Raw genomic sequence first — 21,807 nt, forward strand, 5'->3', positions numbered from 1 at the left:
CAGGAGTATGACAAATAATTGTACCAAGTTTCGTTAAAATCCGTCGAGTAGTTTTTGTTTCTATAACGGTTATACAGACAGACAGACAAAAATTTTACTAATTGCATTTTTGGCATCAGTATCGATCCCTAATCACCCCCTGATAGTTATTTTGGAAATATATTTCATGTACAGAATTGACCTCTCTACAGATTTATTAGAAGTATAGATTATCCCCCTCGTACATGTCACAATAGGAGCCCACGGCAATGAGGATAGCTCACTCACACGGCATCAGCTGTTTGTAATCGACAAAGCTAGTCGCCGCGCGTGTCTAAGCACTGTGTGCGTGTGTGCTGTGTGGCGCGAAAATCGATGTCACGCGGTGCGAGCTCGGGGTGATTGCCATTCGACGTGTGGCTTTATTTTCAATAAATAAAAATAATAATTTTTTAAAAGTGTAATTTTCAGTCCTTTATTTTCATCAATTCGTATTCAAGTGGAGTATACCAACTTCCGTAAATATGGCGGGGATGCAAATCAACAATTTGTATAGTTTCAATTGTAAGATAATATGATAAAGTATGATATCCGATTTTATAACAGATTCATAGAAGCGTATGAATGAGGGTCGTGAAAAAATAACAACGAATCATTTTGGGTTTTGTAAAAATATTTATTCGTTTATATACAATTTAGCTAGCGGCGCGCGAGACAGGATGCACGAAACAGTAGTCTTTGATTCTCTATGACCTGCTCATGGGTTTATTACATTGTGAGAATAGGAGTTTACAGTACACAGTTTCACACAAAATACATTTTAGTATAAACATTTTTACCTGAAAACTTACAAAAATGTATGTTTATCACATTATTTAAAAACAAAGTACAGTCCATAGTACGCAGTATAATCTATATATACATAAGTGTTTTATTCTCACAAATGTAATCAATTTTGAATGTTTTCTGCAGCTTTTTTTAAGTTCATATTATGTATGCAGTGTTCATTACGACGTAGGTACCCATTGTCTGTAAGTGCATTAATTAGCGTACGCATGCATCGCGTCCCACGCGTCTGCGTCAGCTCACACACACAGTAATGAAAACTGATTTCTTTTTAATATATTTCTCGGTAGTGCGGTTACCTACACAAACAGCTGAAGTAATTCAAAACTGCAAGTCGCCAAGAGACTTAATTTATTTCACTCAAACAAAAAATATGTTTCAAACTTAAAGTGTATAGACGCTTTCAAGTTTTAAATTTCCTCAGCTACTTTTGCGACTTACTATACAACAACACATCTTAGATATTTTCATAAAGTGAGATATGTCCTGATGGTGAGCCGACGCTTATCACAATTGAAACAATGTAAATGCAGGCGATTCTGACGGCAAGCCGCGTGGGCAGCAGTGAAGCCAGGTGAAGTCGCGTGGTGGGCGCTGGTGCCGTCAGAATGGACCTGCGTTGCTGCGTCGCGATATTTGGTAGGTACATAAGGTGGAGACGCCAAGACGCGAGGGCGATGCTCACGTGGGAATTGACGTCCCACGATGGTTTTACAATAACATTAAAACCGTGGAGCGAGAGGGTGCATTATACTGCAGGTGACATGCACATACGGACGCTATTACAGATAGCCCTGTGCCGCTAGACGAACGTGTTTGATTGTGATTGGTCGGGAGAGGTATATGTAACCCACACGTCTCTTTCGACCCATCGCAATCAAACTTCGTGACGTGGGTCTTACGTGATCGCATGGTGCTATCACCGTGTGACCACCCTTGCGTGTAGCGCGCTGCACGCTATTTTCGTACTGGTGGCTGTACGTCGCTCCACGGAGCCCCGAGGCGCCTCTCTCCACTAAACATAACCTAAAACTGAGCCAGCCCACACCGCCGCCAAATTATTTACAATTTTGACAATATTTTTTTTTATTATTTTTGCGGCAGTCGTGGGCACGTGATTAAAACTAAATTGTCGCTTTCTCACGCCCAATCACAAACACATAGCCAAGCTTTCAGTGCGTTCCTCATCCGTCGTGTCTCACAAACTATAATATTATAACGTATCTCCCTACGTACTAAACACTAGTGCTCCATAGACAAGTATGTACACTACAGAGTACAGAGAGGTACCCTTCCACCCGCGCACGTCGTTTCGTAATTCTATTTATTTATGTATATATTTTTTATATAATATTATCTATATATTATAAAAGAATATCGTCGAAAAAATTATGATTCTATAGTTTAGTGTAGGTAATATAGACATTCACATGACTACACAAATAAAGTTTGTCAAAGCATTTTATTATTTCCTGTATGAAATATTAAATAGTGACGCGTGACGTCACGCGACGTGTGATCACGTTGAACGTAAGTATAGATCGGTTAATTAAAGCTGGCATGTTCACAGCAGCTACTCACACCTATACAGTAAGTTTAAAAACATGTTTCATTTTATTATAATTATTGAAGGGCCAGATGCATAGATGCAGCAAAACATCTCACTATAATTTTTACTTTATTAATGCGTATGCAATACGTTGTCATGACAACTGACGTATATTATTCACACACTCCACAGGCACCACTTGTGAATGTGTTGTACGCGCCAGCTTTCGGTAATCGACCTATAGCGCGGTCTTATAGACTATAACTAAGCTCCGGTGATCATTCCTTACTTCACGTTCAAAATTATTATTAAATTGAATAATGTATATAATATTGCTTTTGCATTAAAATTTAATATAAGTATATAAAACAGCAGAGACTAGTTGACGCGGACCGCGACACATGTACACTCAAGCCCTAATTAAAACGTTACGCGACTAATTTAATAAACTAATTCTTATTCGCATTATCATTAAATAAAACAGATATAGCGATGCGACCGTGCATGTTGTATTGACAGATGCTAATATAAATTAACAAATCTATGGATGATGAAAGTTGTACTTATCGTATAACGATATCTAATTAGGACCTGCATTAGATGCACGCGATACAACAGACAAGACGAATTTTAAATAAAACATATACATATCACGCACGCGACACGACGGCGGGCGCCGGGTCGCGCGCCTCGCGTCACACATCGCAAGCGTCGCCCGCCGCGGGGACGCGCCCACTCACCTTGCACTGAACACTTATGGCGCCGGCACCGAGTCTCCTCAACACATGACTACTAAACAAACAAGACAAATCATATGCCATATTTTAAAGTACATTTATGAATAATTACGACTTTCGTGTTGTTCATTAATTATAAATTGGTATTCGGAAATGACAATAACGTAAAAAAATATGTCGTATGCCACAGTGTTTGAATCTCTTATTCAATGCCCCATATTAAGGAGAATCGGTGACTTGAGTGTTAAATGTAGGGCATCAACTTTGGTCGCGTGGTCCGCGGCGTCACGCGGCGGGAGCAGACACTACTCACAGCCCGCACACAGCACAAGCATACGATTAGTCATCGCGAGTCGCGAACTTAGAGGATGGCGTGGGTCGGTAGGGGTCGGTAGGGGTCGGCGCGGGGCGACGCTACTGCGCGGGCTCCCCGTCGGCGTGCGCGGGCGCGGCGGTGCGCATCGGCGGGAAGTGCCGCGGGTCGCGCAGGTCGAAGGGCCCGCGCGGCGGCGACGGCTCCATGGCGGCGCCCAGCTCGCACGCGCGCTCCGACTCTGCGCAACACCAACACCGCTCGCTACTCGCGCTCCGGACACCGCGCCGGGCGCAACGTACGACACACTGCGGACTGCGCGCGCACCACGGACAAAACTCACGTCTTGACTCATCGTTAATTACACTTTTCAGTTTTGACTGCGTAGTGGGAAATTAGCAGTCGTTTTAAAACTACAAAATGAATTCGCAAATATTCTTAATAAAAAAAAATAGTTTAGAAGCACAAATGCAGTCAATATATTATAGCGTATTATCGTGTTCGCGAAGTCGCGCTGTTTGTCGTCGTGTTACGCGCGGCGTATGTCAAAGGACAATGATAAAGCTGAAGTCCACGCGGCGCGTATAAAGCCCACAACTGTTGTGCTATTAGATGGGAGCAAATTTAGGACTTATTCAGACGGCGCTGTTGTTAATACGTAAAATATATAAATATAAGACAATTTTTCGTCTGGTATTAACTTGCATCATATTTATTTTGATCATTTAAATAAACAATTAATGTGCACAATATTACGTGACATGTATTTTATGTTATAGGTTAGTATCGCTGCAGCGTCGTCTGAACGAGCCCGAGAACAAGCACGTGGCGCGGCTGAAGCGACGCGTGGAGTTCGCGCTGCGGCCGCGGCTCACACCACACGTACCAAAACCAAACCAGTACAGTCCGCGCGCAACCGATCGTCTGCGCATTTGACTATCAATTGCGTGTAGAGCGCACAATGTACATTATAATAAACCCATACAAGCGCGGCGATGCCACTCAACGGACACATTAGTCGTCTAAATAAAAATTACGGATGTACTGTTGATTGAAACGCTCACTCCTGTATAGATTTATTACGCTTATTTTAATGAAGCATTGGAAAAAATATCTATCATTATTAAAGTTACTGAGCATACCGTTTTAAGAAAAAATAACATAAAATCATAATTCAGTTAGTAGTATCACTAGCATATAGTTAATATAATTTATTGTTAATATTTTTTCCAACGCGCGTCATGAGTGGTGATGGTGGCCACACAGTACACTTGTATCGTCTCCTGCGCGGCGCCTCGACGCGACGCGGGCCCGAGCACGGCACTTCACGCGGTCATACACTACATCATGGAACATTACATAATATTATGCACAAATATAACGCGTGCATGCTCTCTTAACAGTTAACATACATGGAAAGTAAATCCGTTAATATCGACTCGACCGGCGGAATGTCCGTGTCACACGACAGTCGAGCCACTGGTCCCATCAAATACTTCTACTGAGTCTACATTGTCACATCAAGCCGAAGCGGGACACACGGACGCGGATACACAAGAAAAAACATAACACAAAGCGCACCACTGTGTATTTGGTACAAAAAATTATAATAAGTGTAGACGTGGAGCGGCGCGGCGCGGTCCCGGCGCCACTGGCCCGGCTCGGCCCGCGCCCGGCCCGGCCCCGGCGGAATGCTATACAGTCGCGGGACGGCCGTTCAGAAACTATCGCGCTCTACCGACGCAGGATGCCGATCTGTTCCAGGCGAGAACAATTATGTGTAACTGTGATCGATGTTATGCATTATTATACAGAAATGAACATGAGCCGGTCGCCGGTGCGACGCCACAGTGTCAGTAGATGAAGCGTGGGGCGGGGACGAGCCGACGGCCCCGGCCACAGGGCCGGCGCCGAGCCGCCCCCGCCCCGTGCGGACAAGCGACCGTTCGAGCGGTGCACGCAGCTCTCACCCGACTACGTGCACGTTCCTCGACTCCGGGACTATAATTCAACCACGTTTAGCGACGCAGAATCCAACGGTTTAATGTGCAAAGCGGACGAGGGTAGGGGGGGCGGGTGACGGGCCTTCAGGTTTTACCTTTTTGCAATTCGAAGTCTGAAACAGAAACGTCGTCAGCGGGACAAGGGGACCGGGAGCGGGACGAGGAACGGGAGCGTGTCCTGTGCACAGAGCATGCGAGTCGACACGCGGCGAGGCGGGACACGTGTCGGCCGGCGGGGGCCGGCGGGGGTCTGCGGGGGGCGGCGGGTGTCGGCGGGGCAGTACCTGTCATCCGCGCGGGGTCCCGTCCTCGCAGCGCGCCCGCGTAACTGTTGGCCGCGAGTCCCGCTACACACACACACACACGGCACGGTTAGCGCGCCACTCGCCGCGGGGGGCGGGGAGCGGGGAGCGGGGGGCGGCACTACGGACCGGCGGGACTCGAACCCGACTCGGACGTCACGTTTGTAAGTATTTTGTAATTCCATTTAGTTTTGATAGATAAATACAACGTACACATTAAATACGTAATTTAAGTGCGTGTCGTAAATATTATTTAAGTATAATAAATCTCACGGTCAATATTCGAAAAGGAATTGCATCATTTTATTGTAGTTTTTCTTACTAAAAGAGATCAAAATTTTTGCATTTGTCACTAATATAATATAATTTTGTTTTATAAAGTCAACGTTCTAGACACAACATCATTTCCGATCACTTATTTGCTCAACACTTTATTACACCATTACAATTTCGTTATAGTGCGTGAAAGCAGATTTTGAAACTGAATCGCTTCCCGTTTGTCTCCGTCGGGAGTGCCGTTTGCACTACTGTCTATTCTAATAGCTCTTGTGATACCGAATGAATTTTCTAAAAGTGTTACGGAGCTTGTCGATATCAGGAAATTGCATGTGTCTTCTCAATGAACTAAGGTTACAAATTAAGCGAAGATAAAGTTATTTTGCCTTAAATTTTTATTGTATCAAATCAACGTTATTCTGTTCGGCGTTTCTTTTTCCATCGATTCAAAGGCTATTGGTCGCAACTGTATATAAACCAAATATAGATGTTGTGTCTAAAACCTTAATACTGTAGAGAGTTGTGTAAGTCAGTGTTGTGCGTGTCCTGACCTTCTGTCGCGTCTCAAATTATTTATTAATTGTGGACTCAAAGTAACAGGCCCCTTATCATTGTATATGTCGTCCCACTGCTGGACAGGGGTCGCTCCTACGTTATATTGGCTTAGTTTAGAATTTTGTTCTTAAACATAACATGAATTTTAATATTAATGTAAAATTTTGAAATTTTGTTCACCACATCATCTCATTGAAGCTGCAGCGGCAGCAATTCATCTAAACTATTTGATTAATTGTATTTGTACAAATAATACAATTTCCCTTAGAGCCTATCGTATACTTTTCTTTAGTTTAGAATAGTCCAAAACAGCGTTAAATATGTAAACTCTCGGGAAAGATCTATTACATTGAGTCCACAACAACAACAACATATTCGATGAAATGTAATATGTATGTGTGGAGAACAAGTGGATCAGTGTGGTAGTGAGCCTACACAGAGAAGAGTTTAAAATGCGTTAATAAAATATACGATAATTAAAATGGAGAACGAAAATTTATAATTGGTTTGATTATAATAATTATGAATGAGTCAAAAGAAAACGACGATTTTAATCATGTAGAGGAACAGGGAGGGTGGGAGAGATCGTGAGGGACGCGGGGGGAGAGCGGGATGTATTTCAACAGGTGTTATTGCACTGGAGGCTCGACGTCGACGAGTTGTCACTCGATGTGTACGGCCTCTCACAACACGCGCAATCTAACTCGACCGATCCGAACTTAGTCACGGCGTGGTTTATAACACAACGAGTGACCGCTTTCGCTATTCAAATTAAATTACGCGTGTTGTATTTTAACATTCTATAATCCGGAAAGCTCGTAACAAATTTATGAGTCGCTTCCTCAGACTGAAGATGACGTTTATCTAGCGAGGGAACGGGGCGATGTCGGACGAGGCATTCGTCGCGATGTCTTCTTCGACATGACGGGACGATACCCTTCTGTGGTTGCGATTAGATAAATCCACTTGAAATGATGATCTTAAAGTAAGACAGAGGCAGAGAGAGAGACGAAGTGAGGTGTAATGTGCGGCTGGTGACGACCCGCGGCGGACGACAGCGTCCGTGCGGGCCGCCGCGCCGAGTCAGTGTGGGCGTCGGCGAGAGCGGCTGCGCGGGGCGGGCGGAGGCGTACTCACCGTCGGCGTCGTGCGCGGCGAGCTGCGCGTGCGCGTGCGCGTGCGCGGGCGGCTCGGGCGCGGCCAGCAGCCGGTGCGTGCGCAGCAGCGCGCACTCGCCGCCCTCGCCCGCGTCCAGCGCGTACACGTACAGCACGCCCGCCGCCGTCGCCACCAGCAGCCGCGGCGCGCGACTCACGCTGCACACGCACACACACACACACACAGTTACACGAGTCGGACAATACGGACAATTTTAGACAATTCTTACAAAGAAATAATTCATTCATCTATCGGTTGTGATTCCCATAGCTATGACTTGTAGCTTGTTGAAATACATCATCACTACCATCGGCCACATGGAGTTCACCCGTTCACAAAGGCCCTATCTCAAGATTTCTTTCACACATATAAATGATCACGCTATTGCATGAATTATGCCTACCCTTATGTTCTACGAATCGAAAAATTTTAGCTGAGTTATGCATACTGTGAGGCGTTTTGTATTTGACCGATTCAACAGAGTTATGAAGTTCGGCTCGTGTAGATATCGTGGTGATGCTCACTTGGTGACGGCTGCGACGGCGCGGTGTCCGGTGCGGGGCAGGCGCGCGGCGGCGAAGGCGCGGCCCTGCGCCAGCACGTCCGCCACGTGCGCCGGCAGGTACCCCGCGCCCGCCGACACCGCCGCCGACAGCCAGCCCATCCAGCCGCCCGCCTCGCCCTCGCCGCCGCCCGCCTCCGCCCCGCCGCCGCCGGCCGACCCGCTCGCGCCCACCTCCGCGCCCTCCTACACACACAAACGATACACATACGATAAGGTCCGTACTGCACGGCGTGACCGACCTACACGATTGTGCGCACCTGCAGTTTGAACACGTGCACGGTCTCCGTGTTGGAGGTGGCGGCGAGGTAGGTGCCGCACGCGCTGAACGACAGGCACGCGATGGAGACGCAGCGCTTGACGCCGCGCCGCAGCTCGTACAGCTTGACGCGCTCCGGCACCGAGAACACGCGGATGACGGTGCCGCGCTCCGACGCCGTGGCCAGCCGCCGCCCGCACATGGACCACGCCAGCGCCGCCACGGGGCTCTCGTGCGCACTGATGGCGCACTTGGCGTTCAGGTGCACGGCGTCGAAGATCTGCACCTCGCCCACGGCGCTGGAGCCGGGGTACGCCACGTAGCAGTGGTCCACGCACGGCGACAGCGCGCACAGTCCGCGCGGGTTGGGCGGCGTGTCGCGGATCGTGTGCAGCACCTTCATGTCGCGGATGTTGTGGATGTGCAGCGACTCCTCCAGGCACACGATCAGCCTCTGTAACGTCAACATGACACGATGCCTTACAATGTACAGCTCAACGCGTCGAAGATGTTTGTGTATAATATATGAACGGGCCGGCTCGATCAGGGTAGTGCATCAGTGCACCCGCTCACGTCACTACCCTGCGAGTAGCAGTATGTATGGGCGATACTCACGGAGCGATTCAGCTTCACCGCGAGGATGGTGTTGCTGTAGCTGTAGTTGCATATCTCGGTGCCCTTCTTGTAGTGGCACACTATCAGCTTCCTGCAATACACAACGCAACACAAGTTAATATAAATGCATCTGTTTTCAACGAAACTTGCATAATATTATGATGTAAATAAACCTGTTATTGTTGGGAATTACACGTCACAATTTCGTATTACTAAAATATAAATATATCAGTTGACAACTGACTTCTAGCTAGTAAGATACATTGCTTCATACTATGAAGCAGGTGGTGAGCTATGGAATAAAGTGTTTGTTTACATTTAATTATATAGAACCTTTATTGAAGTAAAATCATATATTAATCAGCTTTTTTTGAGGTGGCGTAAATCACAATAGTGTTTTATTTTTACTATTTTTGTGAATGCCATAGTGTAATTGTTGTGAATTGTGCAATTGGTACTCAACTGTGCCGTCTCAGTCCCCACACATAAATTTACTGTCAATATAATTACATAAATTCAAGTGATAGGTAAGTAAAACATGAAGTCAACAACCTTAATTGACCATTGCAAATATCATCACAGCTTTCAGTTTATACAAAATGTTATTACGAGTAGAATCGTCACCGTCTAGTAAAACCACTCTCTAGGTCTTGTGACACATATTGGAACTTTGTTTTTCTTATATTTCCGTCATTGAAATAAACTTTATAGACACAACATATTATAGATGTTACAGAGCGACGGTTAGTACACTGTAGTATTTGTGAGGTATAGTGTAGGACGCGGGGCGGCGGCGGCTCGCAACAGTGGCGCGGACGTCACGGCCGGCACTTGGCAACCCTCCGACCCTACGCGGAAATACTGAGCCGCTCCCAACGTTTTACCTATGATACAACCGCCGACTCAACACACCGCTACGATCACTGTTACAGTCTATCTATCTCAATTCCCATCACGTTAGATCCACTGAGGTTAATTTATCCTTCTGTAGCAGAGGGCTAGGATCCTTTTCGTGCAAAATTATTATGTAAAAGATATTCCGCTTGCTTTACGGTGATTTCTTAAAGGTAGGAAAGGGGAATTGTTTGGACTTTGAACAGATGTAGCGTCATGGAGATAAGTCAGCACGGGCGCAAGTATGTCGTCCACTGACAACAGGTCTCTATCGCTTATTTGTACCGCGGACTTAATATCGACGTACGGATCGCCGCGAGTCTGCCGTCACCATACCGCTTCGACTATCTACGAGTTCTGTCCACCGGTCGACCATCCCACAAGCCGATTCACCACGTGTCTGGAAAAGTGCGGACGTACCTGATCTGGGCATTCTCCGCAGTGTTCGAAAAGCTCCCCTAAACGCGCTATTAACTCGACATACCTAAAGGCGGTACTCCGCAAAAGACTGGGATAACAGTGTTGAAAGAAGCGAGAGAGCGAAACGAGCGGTGATCAGGTCGAGCAAAATATAGTACCTACAGACTCACCACTCCTGTTTCATTTAATGTGCGGTTCACTTATTATCGTCACTGATCGCAAGAATGTAATCAGCGACGCCGCAATGGCAGCTTGGAAATGTCCCATTTAGGGAGACGATGGTATCATCATGGTCCAGCCGGGCAGGCGGGGTAGGTTACACCGTAGCTTTATTACTCACAAAATTCTTATTGACTCAAGTGGGTGTTTATTATTTAAAGCATTGTTTTATCTACGGGCTTACACGCACGAAACTAACTCTACATAATTATACATCTTACATTTTTTGTTATACGAGGAAATGAGTTTATTTCCTAAGTTATCAAGGTTGTACTAACTAATCACCAATGTTGCCGCTATTAATACTTCAGTGTGAGATGCTGGCAGCACAGACGAAAGCGCTTCGGATAGTGAACTACCACTAATTATGGTATAATAAATACTTCTGAATGAAAAGAAATGTCATTTTACAATAACAGCCAGTCTTCTGTGGTGGGCGCCGAAAAAGATAACTAGATACGAGAGATGTTAGTAACGCAACACACAGTACCAAAATAATTATTAGGATCACTAAATAAAGTACCGTCATATGGTATGGAATATTGGGAGTACTAATAACGAGATGATAGTGTTCGTAACAATAGTTTTAACGGTCAGTGAGTTGCGACGTCAGAGCTGCGCGCCAAGTTCAGGAGCACGGGCACGGCGCGTGCTCGCTTTGGGTCGTAACCGGCCGCCTCTCCGCGGTATAAATACCGCCCGCTATAAATACGGCAATTAGCGACGCCATTTACCACATCACACCCCGTGCCCGTGGGAATCATCGGAGTTTACTTACTCGCATGGGACAGTCACAATGTGTAAACATATACTACACCTGTTAACCAAATAGACTATCCTAGTAGTATAGACTAATCTAATACGACTGTACAAAACACAATGATCGTAAGGAAGTTAGGGATAAAGGCAAGGACATGCAAGCGCCTGCTTCTCACTAAGGCGAGGTCACGAGTATATTAGCATGTCGCGGCGCGCGCGTCGTCGCATGTTCCGCGGCCATTGTCACCCAGCAGGCAGCGCTGTGGCCTGTGAAGTGTCGGGGCCATGGAGCCTGCGTAAAACAAAACCGTATGCAAGCTTATGGTAGAGTTCGATCACTCTTGAGGTCTGGGTCATAGAAAATCGGTGAAATATCAGCGTTACTGCTACTTTCCGTGCGATCTGATAATTACAATAGACCACCATGATTTTTGCCACTTCCAGGCCTCGGTTCGATCTTCGTAGATGGGTAACGCATCCACAAGTGCCCTGGCAACACTACATGCCAACGTGCTATAACCAAGTTTCGCACTTACTCGTTTGGCCGCCTTCTGTTTTATAAATAGACATGTTTATGACGATTGGCCTAACACCTCGCCAGTGACCCTGCCGCTCCTTGCGGGCTGCGACATTGTCTTGTATTATCAGTTAGTTGCCGTCTATATCGCTCAAAGCGCGCGGTATCTATTGGTTACCTTCATCCACACTGCCATCTATTATCATTTACCTAGTGGCCTTTGCGTTCAAAGAAACCTTCCCGTTCTTAGTCTAATAGAAGCGTGCTGACGCTGTGAAATCGCTCGAGGTTCAATCTCCAGGTTGCCCAAGTTTTTACTGAAGCTTAAGTAGGTATTATCAGGTTTGTTACTATTTTGAACAAAGGACAATGCCCAAAACCAGGCTATCTTTGCGTCAGTCATGCGTCTCAACCAAATATCCACAAAAAATCATCATTTTAATTATTACTTTATTTGTATTTATTTCAGTCATAAGCGAATGGGGGTTTAAAAGATATGAAAATAAAAAGTTGTTTAATTGTTGCAAATGAAACATCCGATAATTTACTGCCAATATGGCGAAATGATACCAATTCATAACAAATTCCCATCTTAGATGGAATAAAAAAGTAAATATGTACAATAAATGTGCTTGTACTTGAATTTATAATATATGTATATTATTTTATAACAATTATATATATTTGAGATCAATAAATATATTGTTATAAAATAATACATTTTACTTAATAATTATGACCAAACTCCAAATAGCTGGTAAAAAAAAGAAAATATTAATCGTTCCAAAAACAAACAAATGGTGACTTGTACATGCATTGACAGAAATACTAAAGTCAGCTAAAACATGTCTGGAGTATATTTTTAAATTATGAATATATGGGTAGAGATTTTTATTCCACTGGCAACTGAAATTAATGACATTTTGACATTTCAGATTTGAATGCTAAATCATTAAAATATTTTATCTTACTCAAGATCGGAGTGTTTTTCTTATGTATTTTAATGTTGAGCCGAGAAATTCTCCGTTAAAAAACAACGTGTATAGTGTGTTTCGAACTTTGAGACGGAAGGCTTTTAGTTAGCAGCACAATGTCATCAAGAACCTTGACCCAGGACAGTTAATCGAGGCGGCATATCCCGGCGGTGTATTAACTGCACCTACGCGGTGCCACAGCAACGACACGTATATTTCTTGGACGAGCTGTCCAGTTTGTAAGTTTTGTAGATTATTGTTAACATACCCACAATGTGGGAAAAATCTTGCCAAAGTTAAAGAAAACAGTTTAACAATAATAATAATCTGAACATGTTTACTCAACTTCTACATTATATTTTAGGTTTTAAGGCGGGAATGAGTTTGTGCTGCTTGTTGGAGATCAGCTAATAGAGAGGTTCACAGACAACAACAACATGACATGACCCGACCAGCGCTGCAAGAAGCCATGCACTCACTTCAGGAGTATATATAAACGTGCTGCAGCTATATCAAATTCTTGTTTATATTTTAGGATGCCAAGAATATATACCTCTATTAAAAATATACATCTATATAAAAATATGCATCCGATTTCGTATTTCTCGTTTTATTTTTCTTTCCCTATGATAATTAACTATTAGCCTAATCAGGCTATGAAGTGAGTTCCTGGGTTCGATTTCCAGGTCAAGCAACATTTTATCTCGGTGTTTCTAACATGAGTTGCCTGGGATCGGAATCCTCCAAAGAGGGTTGGCGTCAGGCATAGGCCGGTCATAAAATCTATTCTACAATATGTGTTGACGCCATATTGGAGTGAGATCATGGTAGGTGGATTTAAAGATTAGGCAATCCATGTAATAGAATAAGTCGTAAGTCAGAAAAATATATACACAAAAGGTCAGGTAACATAATATGCTCTGTGGAAAAACTAATATTCCGTCATACTATCTTAGAAGTTTTATTGAAGTTTCGTCTTATCACATATGTAGTACCTATCAGTTTCTTATAAGGGCAATTAAAGCTAGGTGAAAAGAATGTCCAATAATTGCTTATAGCAATAACAAGTAGGTTCTGCAATATTGAACTTAATTAGGCACGTAGTTACTTTCTACCGTACATTATTGCAGTCCATACTTAACCTCAAAATAACTGCGTTATAAAAATTCTGAAAACTCCGAACTCCCATCGAATATCCAATTGTTTTCAATTTCTATAAGAATTAGGATATATTCCCTATAGTTTAGTGAAGGTTTTGTACAGACGCAAGCGTAGCCCAACTTTCGTACAAAAATGGGCATTCTCCTTTCTAGTCAACCACGATTATTTTTCAAACTAATAAACTCTTTCTTGTGTGGCTTTGAGTAACAAATGTGCTGAGATGGCATCTAGTCACGCTGCGAGAAGTTCAATGTGGCTGTTGCCACAAGCACAGGTGACGTTGTATTGTGTTCAGGTGCTAATTACCAGCAAGATTAAAGTTTTTTTCCCTTCCCGCCCCTGAAGTCATACTATTAGGAAGATTTCTATGGTTATTTTGCCAATTCAGAAGGAAATCGGTGTTGGCGAGTTACCCCTCACGCCGATGCAGCGTGTGCGCAGCAGCAGTGCTAACAATTAACTTCGCTTTCTGAGATACACCAATATTCCGGTTCAGACACCTCCTTACTAATAAAAAATAATAATAATAAGGATGATCTTTTCTGAGCACCGAAATACACCGTCGCACGCGCGTATGAAAACGAGAATTCGCATATTATGGTAATAACTAACATGTGCTATATAATGAATGCAAAATACATACGCATGCATATTCATAGAGGTCACTTGCGAGTAGTTTGTGCGCGACCGCCGAAACAACAGTCAATACCACGGCCACTATTTTAAATTTTACAGACGTATTTGCGGAATTCGCTTAGGGCATGATGTCAACGAAAGAGGAACTAAAAACGTATACTTGGGTGAGACATAATGTGTGTTCTAGGGAATATGGACATATAAATTATAGAGCTACTGAATTCATAAATGAATTAATACAATTTTGCAACATATAATTATATAAAGTTATCTACTTTCCAACTGCCGCGATTTGCCTCATTAAGCTAGAATATAAGATGAGTCGGAACAAGTTGAAAGTGTATAAATGCAAACTGAACTTACCTAATTGCAATACTATGACAAACTGATTAACTATATTATGTATTATTTTTCTCGCCATACATTATTTCATTTTGATTATTAGGCATACTATGTTATATTTTGCATAGTCTTAGATACTAGGAACAGGAAGAGAACCCTGGATCGTACTTTCTAAACCAGCTATGTTTATTTAGTTATGTTGTTCCACATCCAATATAACCAACCCGTCATTGCTGTGGATATCGCCTGATGCCTAGTTGCTATGTGCGCCGTGCCCTATAGTAGTGACGTAGAACTACAAGACACAATTAGAACGTAAATGCGTGAAATAAAAGCTTTAAAAAATATAGTGCTGTAGTCTTTTTTTGTTTTGTGGAAATGGATCCCATTTTTGTGGTCGCTAATTTGTGTTTTTCTCCCTAGGCGCCAAACATAAGCTATGCTACTGCTCTTCAAGATAATAGTTGATAAGGTAACCACCTTTAGTTGCATATTATGACATCAGTTCCTTTCACGCTCCAGATAACGCGTCAACACGGCACAAGCGTATTACGAGTTGATACATTCAGTAGGAACCTATTGGTTATTGAGCTCAGTCTCGAGATTGACCTACTTATTTAAGTCAACCGACGTGAGGTTATCATTGTTATCAATAATCCGACACATGCTGGTAGAGCGCCGCACGTCGCTGACACATTCATTGCTGTAGAACGCGTGCCAATGAGCAAACGCGTCGTTCGACAGTAAATCACTAACCAGGGCACTAAGATTAATGAACACCTCCTACCTAGAGATATCGGGTACTAACTAGATATCGAAGGCGATAAGAAATTTGGATAACGATAATTATTTGGTCTCCCCGCTTTAATGTTAGCTCTCTCTAGCGCCTTTTTACCCTGTAGGTGCGCAAGACATGTTGTGGTGTGGCTCGAACGGATTAACAAACCTGTTGTTTTTAGTGACTGCGTGGGGAGAGGGGACAGCGGCACGTCGGCGCGGTATCGCGGTGTTTACGACGATGTTATCAATCCTAATTGCCGGAAGGTTGTCGGGTATCACGCCGGCTGTGTTATTGACACGAGTAGTGACCACACCACATTCGTTTATTGAGTATTTTTATAGCATACATTGCGTTTTATTATACTCTTGTGTTTTAAAGCAAAATACAAGTGCCTTGAAAGCTCTCCATAGAAAGAATTAAGTTGTATGAAGACTATAATCTGAACACAGAATAACTTAACATAGGTAGGTATAATGTTGCCAATGTACATTTTATCAGCCTAGATTCTAGAACTCATACATAACGAAGGAAACATGGATGCGCAAACTTTTGTGACAAGAAAGGGACAGGTCCTGGAAAAACGGGAACCTGTCATTTCACAAAGTTATTCTTTCATGTTGCGTTTTCTATGAGACAGGAGTAAAGATAACTCCATGCCTGTGTGTGTGAATTCTGGGCAGTGTTATTACTAATTAGGGCGATGGATGCGTCACTAACCATTTCCACTGCTGATTAGGTGGCAAAGAATTCGCATATCGCAAATTCTTTTATCTAATTTGCCGAATAAGACGTAGTAAGGTTTAAAAAGAGGGCATATCGCAAAAAGACTTTTGAGAAGACAGAAGACAGGCTCGGCGCATTCGGATTAACGAAGTCCTAATGTTCTCAACCCACTCCTGCTGTTTATTACCCGACTCCTAACATACTGTGTCATATTACCACCGCGTTAATAAACGAAGCCACATGTGCGTGTTTACCCTTGCTAACATCGTTTCGAAGATCGTACATCAATAACGAATAGTCATGAAACATCTCAGGATCACGTTTCTGATTGTTTGATTGTTTTATAATTTAGTTCGAATATGGCATTTGCTTGAGTTTATTTCTGACTGAAAGAATGGTGTTGCCGCTGCATCGAATTCTCTTAGAATTATAGTAGTGGCATTATGATGTAGTAATAATAATATCAGTCCTGTATTATATGCTAAATGTCTCACTCCTGGACATGGGCTTCCACAACTGGTAGTGATTAGGTCTTAGTTCTTCACGCTGGCCTAGTGTTGATGGGCAGAACTATGTATGCAGTTTTTCTCACGATGTTTTTCTTCGCCGTTAAAGCAAGCGATAATTCTCAAAGAATATTCTCACGTCTTTAGAAAAGTCAGAGGTGCGTGTCCTTTGGGTTGTGAACGTACGGAAATTAGCTTCGCAGTCCGTTCCGCACTCAACTAGGCAATCGCCCCTTTAGGCCGTGTAAAATTAAAATAAATGTTTATAACATTTACTTTAATCATAACTTTTTTTATTTGCATCTAAGGTTCGAGTAACTTATTGTAAAATAATATTTCCAAGAAGAAATAAGTATATAGCTTCATTTAGTATCGCAATGAAAAAAATACCCTAAAAAATAAGTATTATTTTGCCCATACCCATATTCACTAATGACTAGACACAACGACCAGTAACAACCTATCGCATCAAATACTAAATAGATACATGTAATACGCGGAACGGCTACCAAACTGAGATATGATAGTCATAGCACGACCTTTAAAAATACTGCGCAATTTATAGTTTTACTCAAGTGAGTCAGTACGCGTTAGGACGACTCTGATGACGTATGCTTGCAATAGTGCATTAGAAAATGTAATTAGTAATAATAGTTGAAAGCCACAGTTACATCGGGCGATGAAAATGAGAGTAATGTGTGGCCGCAACAACTTGTTGCGGGTTTGCTTTGTATTTTGAGGGCAAAGGGGTTTCGCGATTGATCACCGCGACAGTGAACTTGCTGCCTGCTGTCGTCAGCGGTATGTCAGTTATAGAATGTTGAATGCATTTTTTTATGTCCTTTATCTATACGTAGGAATGAATTAAGACAAAAATTATTTCCTAGTACACCTGCGGCACACGCGAGTACGACTATCGGACAAAGACACATTAGAGGGACTTTATCGTTCCTTATTGCACAATTAATGTAAATAGTTAACACGCCCATCTTACAGAACGCACACATTAGTGTCGGTGCAATATTTTTGTATGTATAATTGTAGAACAGTTTAGTAGTAGTTTCCGAACACCTGAAACCTTTGTGTAAGACTGGTTGCTAAGCATTTGGAGAACACTAGGCATTAATCTGGTTAACGCAGTTTATGTTACACGTGTACAATTCAATAAATTGGAAAGTTTTATGTACAAATTGTGATGTCTGTGCCACCATACGCAGAAAAATATGTTTTGCAAATGACATATTATTATTTGAAACTCTATTCGCATGTAATTTAAGGTCGATATGATACTATTACTTATTCGGAAAAATGTGTGACTATGCTCTATCGTCAATTTCCCGATAATTGCAGAAAAATGCAGTGATTTCTTTACCATAAACATCACATCACCCTAAAAGGTTCGATTTATTTCCGTCTCACATTAATATAAATAAGACATCACAGCTATACAGCCATGTGCCGAAAGTAGTTCCGCACAGTTGGTGGTGGTGCAAAGTGTTCTTGAACAGTGAAGGTACCTGGGAGCGGAGACGGTGACCACAGCCACCAGGGAGCTGCTGAAGAGGCGATCCACCAGGCACGTCTCCTGCCCGGAGCGGCTCGCGTATATCTCCTCCACGCCATCGTCCGGCGTCAGCGCAAATAGGTGGTACCCGCTTGTGCTGCCGGCTACCAGCGACCTGCGAACAAACGACACGCATCTATTACTTCACTATATTTTGCTTCAAGGTTTCTTTGTTCAAACGGTCCTATTAAGTCTCAGCTGTGTGCCTTCTTAGTTTTTAGATTTTTTTTTTATAAATTGCCTCTCAAAGTGTATCAATCTAGAAGGACATGTCCAAAAACAGTTTTGTATTCAATAGAAATTCTAACCAAGATAAATTATATATATTTGGATAGAATTCTTAAAATCGAGCCTACTGAAACTTATTTTGCGATAATTGTAATTTTATTTTATTTAAATGTTACATTTAAAATTAAAGCTTTCGAAATATAAATGCTGCACATTCGAATGCACCAAAAATGTAGTTTATTTATCTGAAAATAACTGGTATTAAAAATAAGTGATGGATACTTGTAAAACAAAAACAAAATTCTATGAAGTTACCTAAATTTAAAATGATTTCAAGCTCTACATTTTTGCTACTTTATTATCCAATAAGTTAGAGTTTGTTTGGAATAAAAAACCAGCACATACAAAAACTTTTGCATGGTAGTCAATGTTCGCATTCTATTACCAACTGTAACTACATACATGGTAATCTTACTTCTTACTCTTATTTACTTGATAATATTATAAAGGTAAAAGTTTGTAAAAAGTTTGAATGTTAGTAATTTTGTTGAAGTAAATTTAGAAACAGCTGAATGGATCGGGATGAAATTTGGCCCACACAAATAATATACAAACAATTTAATAAATAATATCAGTATTTATATAAAGGTTGTAGGAGTAGGCCTCTGCCTACTCTTACACACTCAATAGTCTCTACTATTGAGAGCTACATCTTATGACCTTGACACATATCTTTCATCTCATACATTTTCACCCGTCAACCAGTCTGACATGCCTTTTGTGAAGATCATTAATTTGATTAATGTTTGTAATCTGAGCTGCTCCTTTTGAGTTGTACCATGCACCTTTCCTAACCATTTATGATCCCTGTTTCATCAATCCCCTGGGTGCCCAAACTGTCTTCTCATACTTTTTAATCTTAGTCACCTCATCATACTTCAACTTGGAATTCATGTTTCAAATAATAAAACTATAAAATTATTGGAAATGTTTCTTTCCATTAATAATCTAAAGTACCATTACTAGAATATCTGGACACATTCTATTTGAGTTAAACATGTCATGTGGTATATTCACCACATAACAATTAATGTGTTTTAATTTTATATTTATAGTTTGAACTGCCCTTTCAAAGTTTTTATGGGTTATTTGCCCCATTATAAGACCCAAGAGTTTATGTCCATGTAATAACCTAATATAACTTCTTGTTTTATTGTTCATGGACATATTATGTATCACCAGTTTTACTAATGTCATTAAATTGTCATACAATAAACACTAAAGTTAGTTTAAGACATTTGAATGTCGAGAAAGCAACAAAAATAGATTTGACAATATTACGTTAATGTTGCAGCGCGGCGCGGCACAGCTAGGTGACGAAAACGGATCAGCTGATTCACGCACGACGCGCCTCTTGCGCTGTTTAACAACAACGCTATGCTTTGTGCACACTGAACAAACACACACACATACACCCACACACACGGAGCACTTGCGCCTGCGAACAACGGCTTCCGTCGAGGCGTAGGTCGCAGCATACACAGGACTCTGGCGAACGTCGTTTAAACGGGTATCTTCACCTGAAGCGTAATTGTTTACGGACCGCTTGTAAGGGAACACATTACGAAACAGCTGGCAATGACATATTGCATCATCGCGCCACAGTACGTACCGCCCGAAGCAAAAACTACGCTAATTCGTAACACTGCGCGCTTTCGCAACAACGGCCCGTCCTCGTCAGGGAACCTTGGGCGCCCTCGTCGCCTGCTGCGAACGCGTCTCTGGCCTCCCTCCGGAGCGAACACAAAGCTGCACCTTTGTTTAGATGCTAATGTCGGTTACTTACGTGCAATCTTGGTTAAATTGAACGAAAATTCCTCCTGCATTTGAGCCCTCAGTGTTTGGACCTCCTCCCAAACTCATTGGAACGTTCGCTGCGTACTACGATTTTACTAAACACTAATACCTACACACGACATGCACGCCACACACTGTATAATAATCGAACACAAGACTGTCTATATGTGTAATAAGTCAATATTTAAAACTATTATCCGTCACGAGAAACAGAATTTTTGACACAAAGAACGACCTTGTTGCTAAAAACAAGCCCCCTCCCGCACACAAAACATTCGCTACAAAACTGTCTGAGTGAAGTGAGCTGTTAGTGCTCTGTCACAAATTCACTCATTCGTAGTTTACTATAACGAACTTCATGTTATTACGGAGCAAGCCAATTGCGTCTTTATTACGATACATACGTACATTATTTTTGCTTTTTGCCATCATTATTGATATTTCATCATTTTCTGCCAGTTGTAGTTTGTTATGTTTTTTCTCAAGTCGTTACACACTCGCCGAATATGTCTTCGCGCATAGCATAGCGTAGCCTGCCAGGTAAATGGTACACAAAAGTATGTATTTGGCAGGTTATTTTATTGTGTTGAATTTATATATTATTTTTTATCTTATTCTTATTAATATTATATACTTAATATGCCTTTATCTAAAAATGTGTGGATGTTTATATGTTTGTTAATTAAACATAAATATAGAAACAACTGAAAGGATTTAGAGTAAATTTAGTATTTACAACACTTTTTATCCCAGTAATTTCCTCTCATTGGAAATTATGGAATATTAAATAACTGTCGCTAACATCGTACATTGTTTTAAGGATTTTCATAGTGGGAAAGGCTTTTCACACGACGTATAAATAAATAAAAAATAATCACTCTTCTATGGCGAGACTCAATTAAATATTATTTTATTATTAGCATATATGTCATATTATATAAAGCTGAAGAGTTTGTTTGTTTGTTGGTTTTAACGTGCTAATCTCAGAAACTACTGGTTCGAACTCAGTAGTTCTCTTAGTGTCTTTCATTCTCTTAGGGCTCTCCAGCCCGTTTATCGAGGACAGCCATAG

At 42.2% G+C, this 21,807-nt stretch overlaps 1 protein-coding gene across 4 annotated transcripts; it reads right to left on the reverse strand.

Moving 5' to 3' along the window:
- Nucleotides 1-634: 634 nt before the first annotated feature.
- On the reverse strand, nucleotides 635-21,043 carry LOC115451455 (WD repeat domain phosphoinositide-interacting protein 2). Of its 4 annotated transcripts, none has more exons than XM_030179790.2 (8): nucleotides 20,725-21,043; nucleotides 18,604-18,765; nucleotides 9,155-9,245; nucleotides 8,541-8,993; nucleotides 8,243-8,466; nucleotides 7,698-7,876; nucleotides 5,712-5,774; nucleotides 635-3,665 (listed from the first exon to the last, which is right to left on the reverse strand). In XM_030179790.2, exons 1-8 carry the CDS (start codon nucleotides 20,799-20,801, stop codon nucleotides 3,526-3,528), a joined length of 1,389 nt encoding a protein of 462 aa, XP_030035650.1. In that variant the 5' UTR covers nucleotides 20,802-21,043; the 3' UTR covers nucleotides 635-3,525. The 4 variants fall into 4 exon arrangements, with proteins under 4 accessions (XP_030035650.1, XP_037293650.1, XP_037293651.1 ...); XM_037437753.1 differs by lacking the exon at nucleotides 20,725-21,043 and adding an exon at nucleotides 20,220-20,635; XM_037437754.1 differs by lacking the exons at nucleotides 5,712-5,774; nucleotides 20,725-21,043 and adding an exon at nucleotides 20,220-20,620.
- Between the last annotated feature and the right edge of the window lie 764 nt (nucleotides 21,044-21,807).

This window comes from Manduca sexta, chromosome 12 (assembly GCF_014839805.1).
Source record: "Manduca sexta isolate Smith_Timp_Sample1 chromosome 12, JHU_Msex_v1.0, whole genome shotgun sequence".
NCBI lineage: Eukaryota > Metazoa > Arthropoda > Insecta > Lepidoptera > Sphingidae > Manduca > Manduca sexta.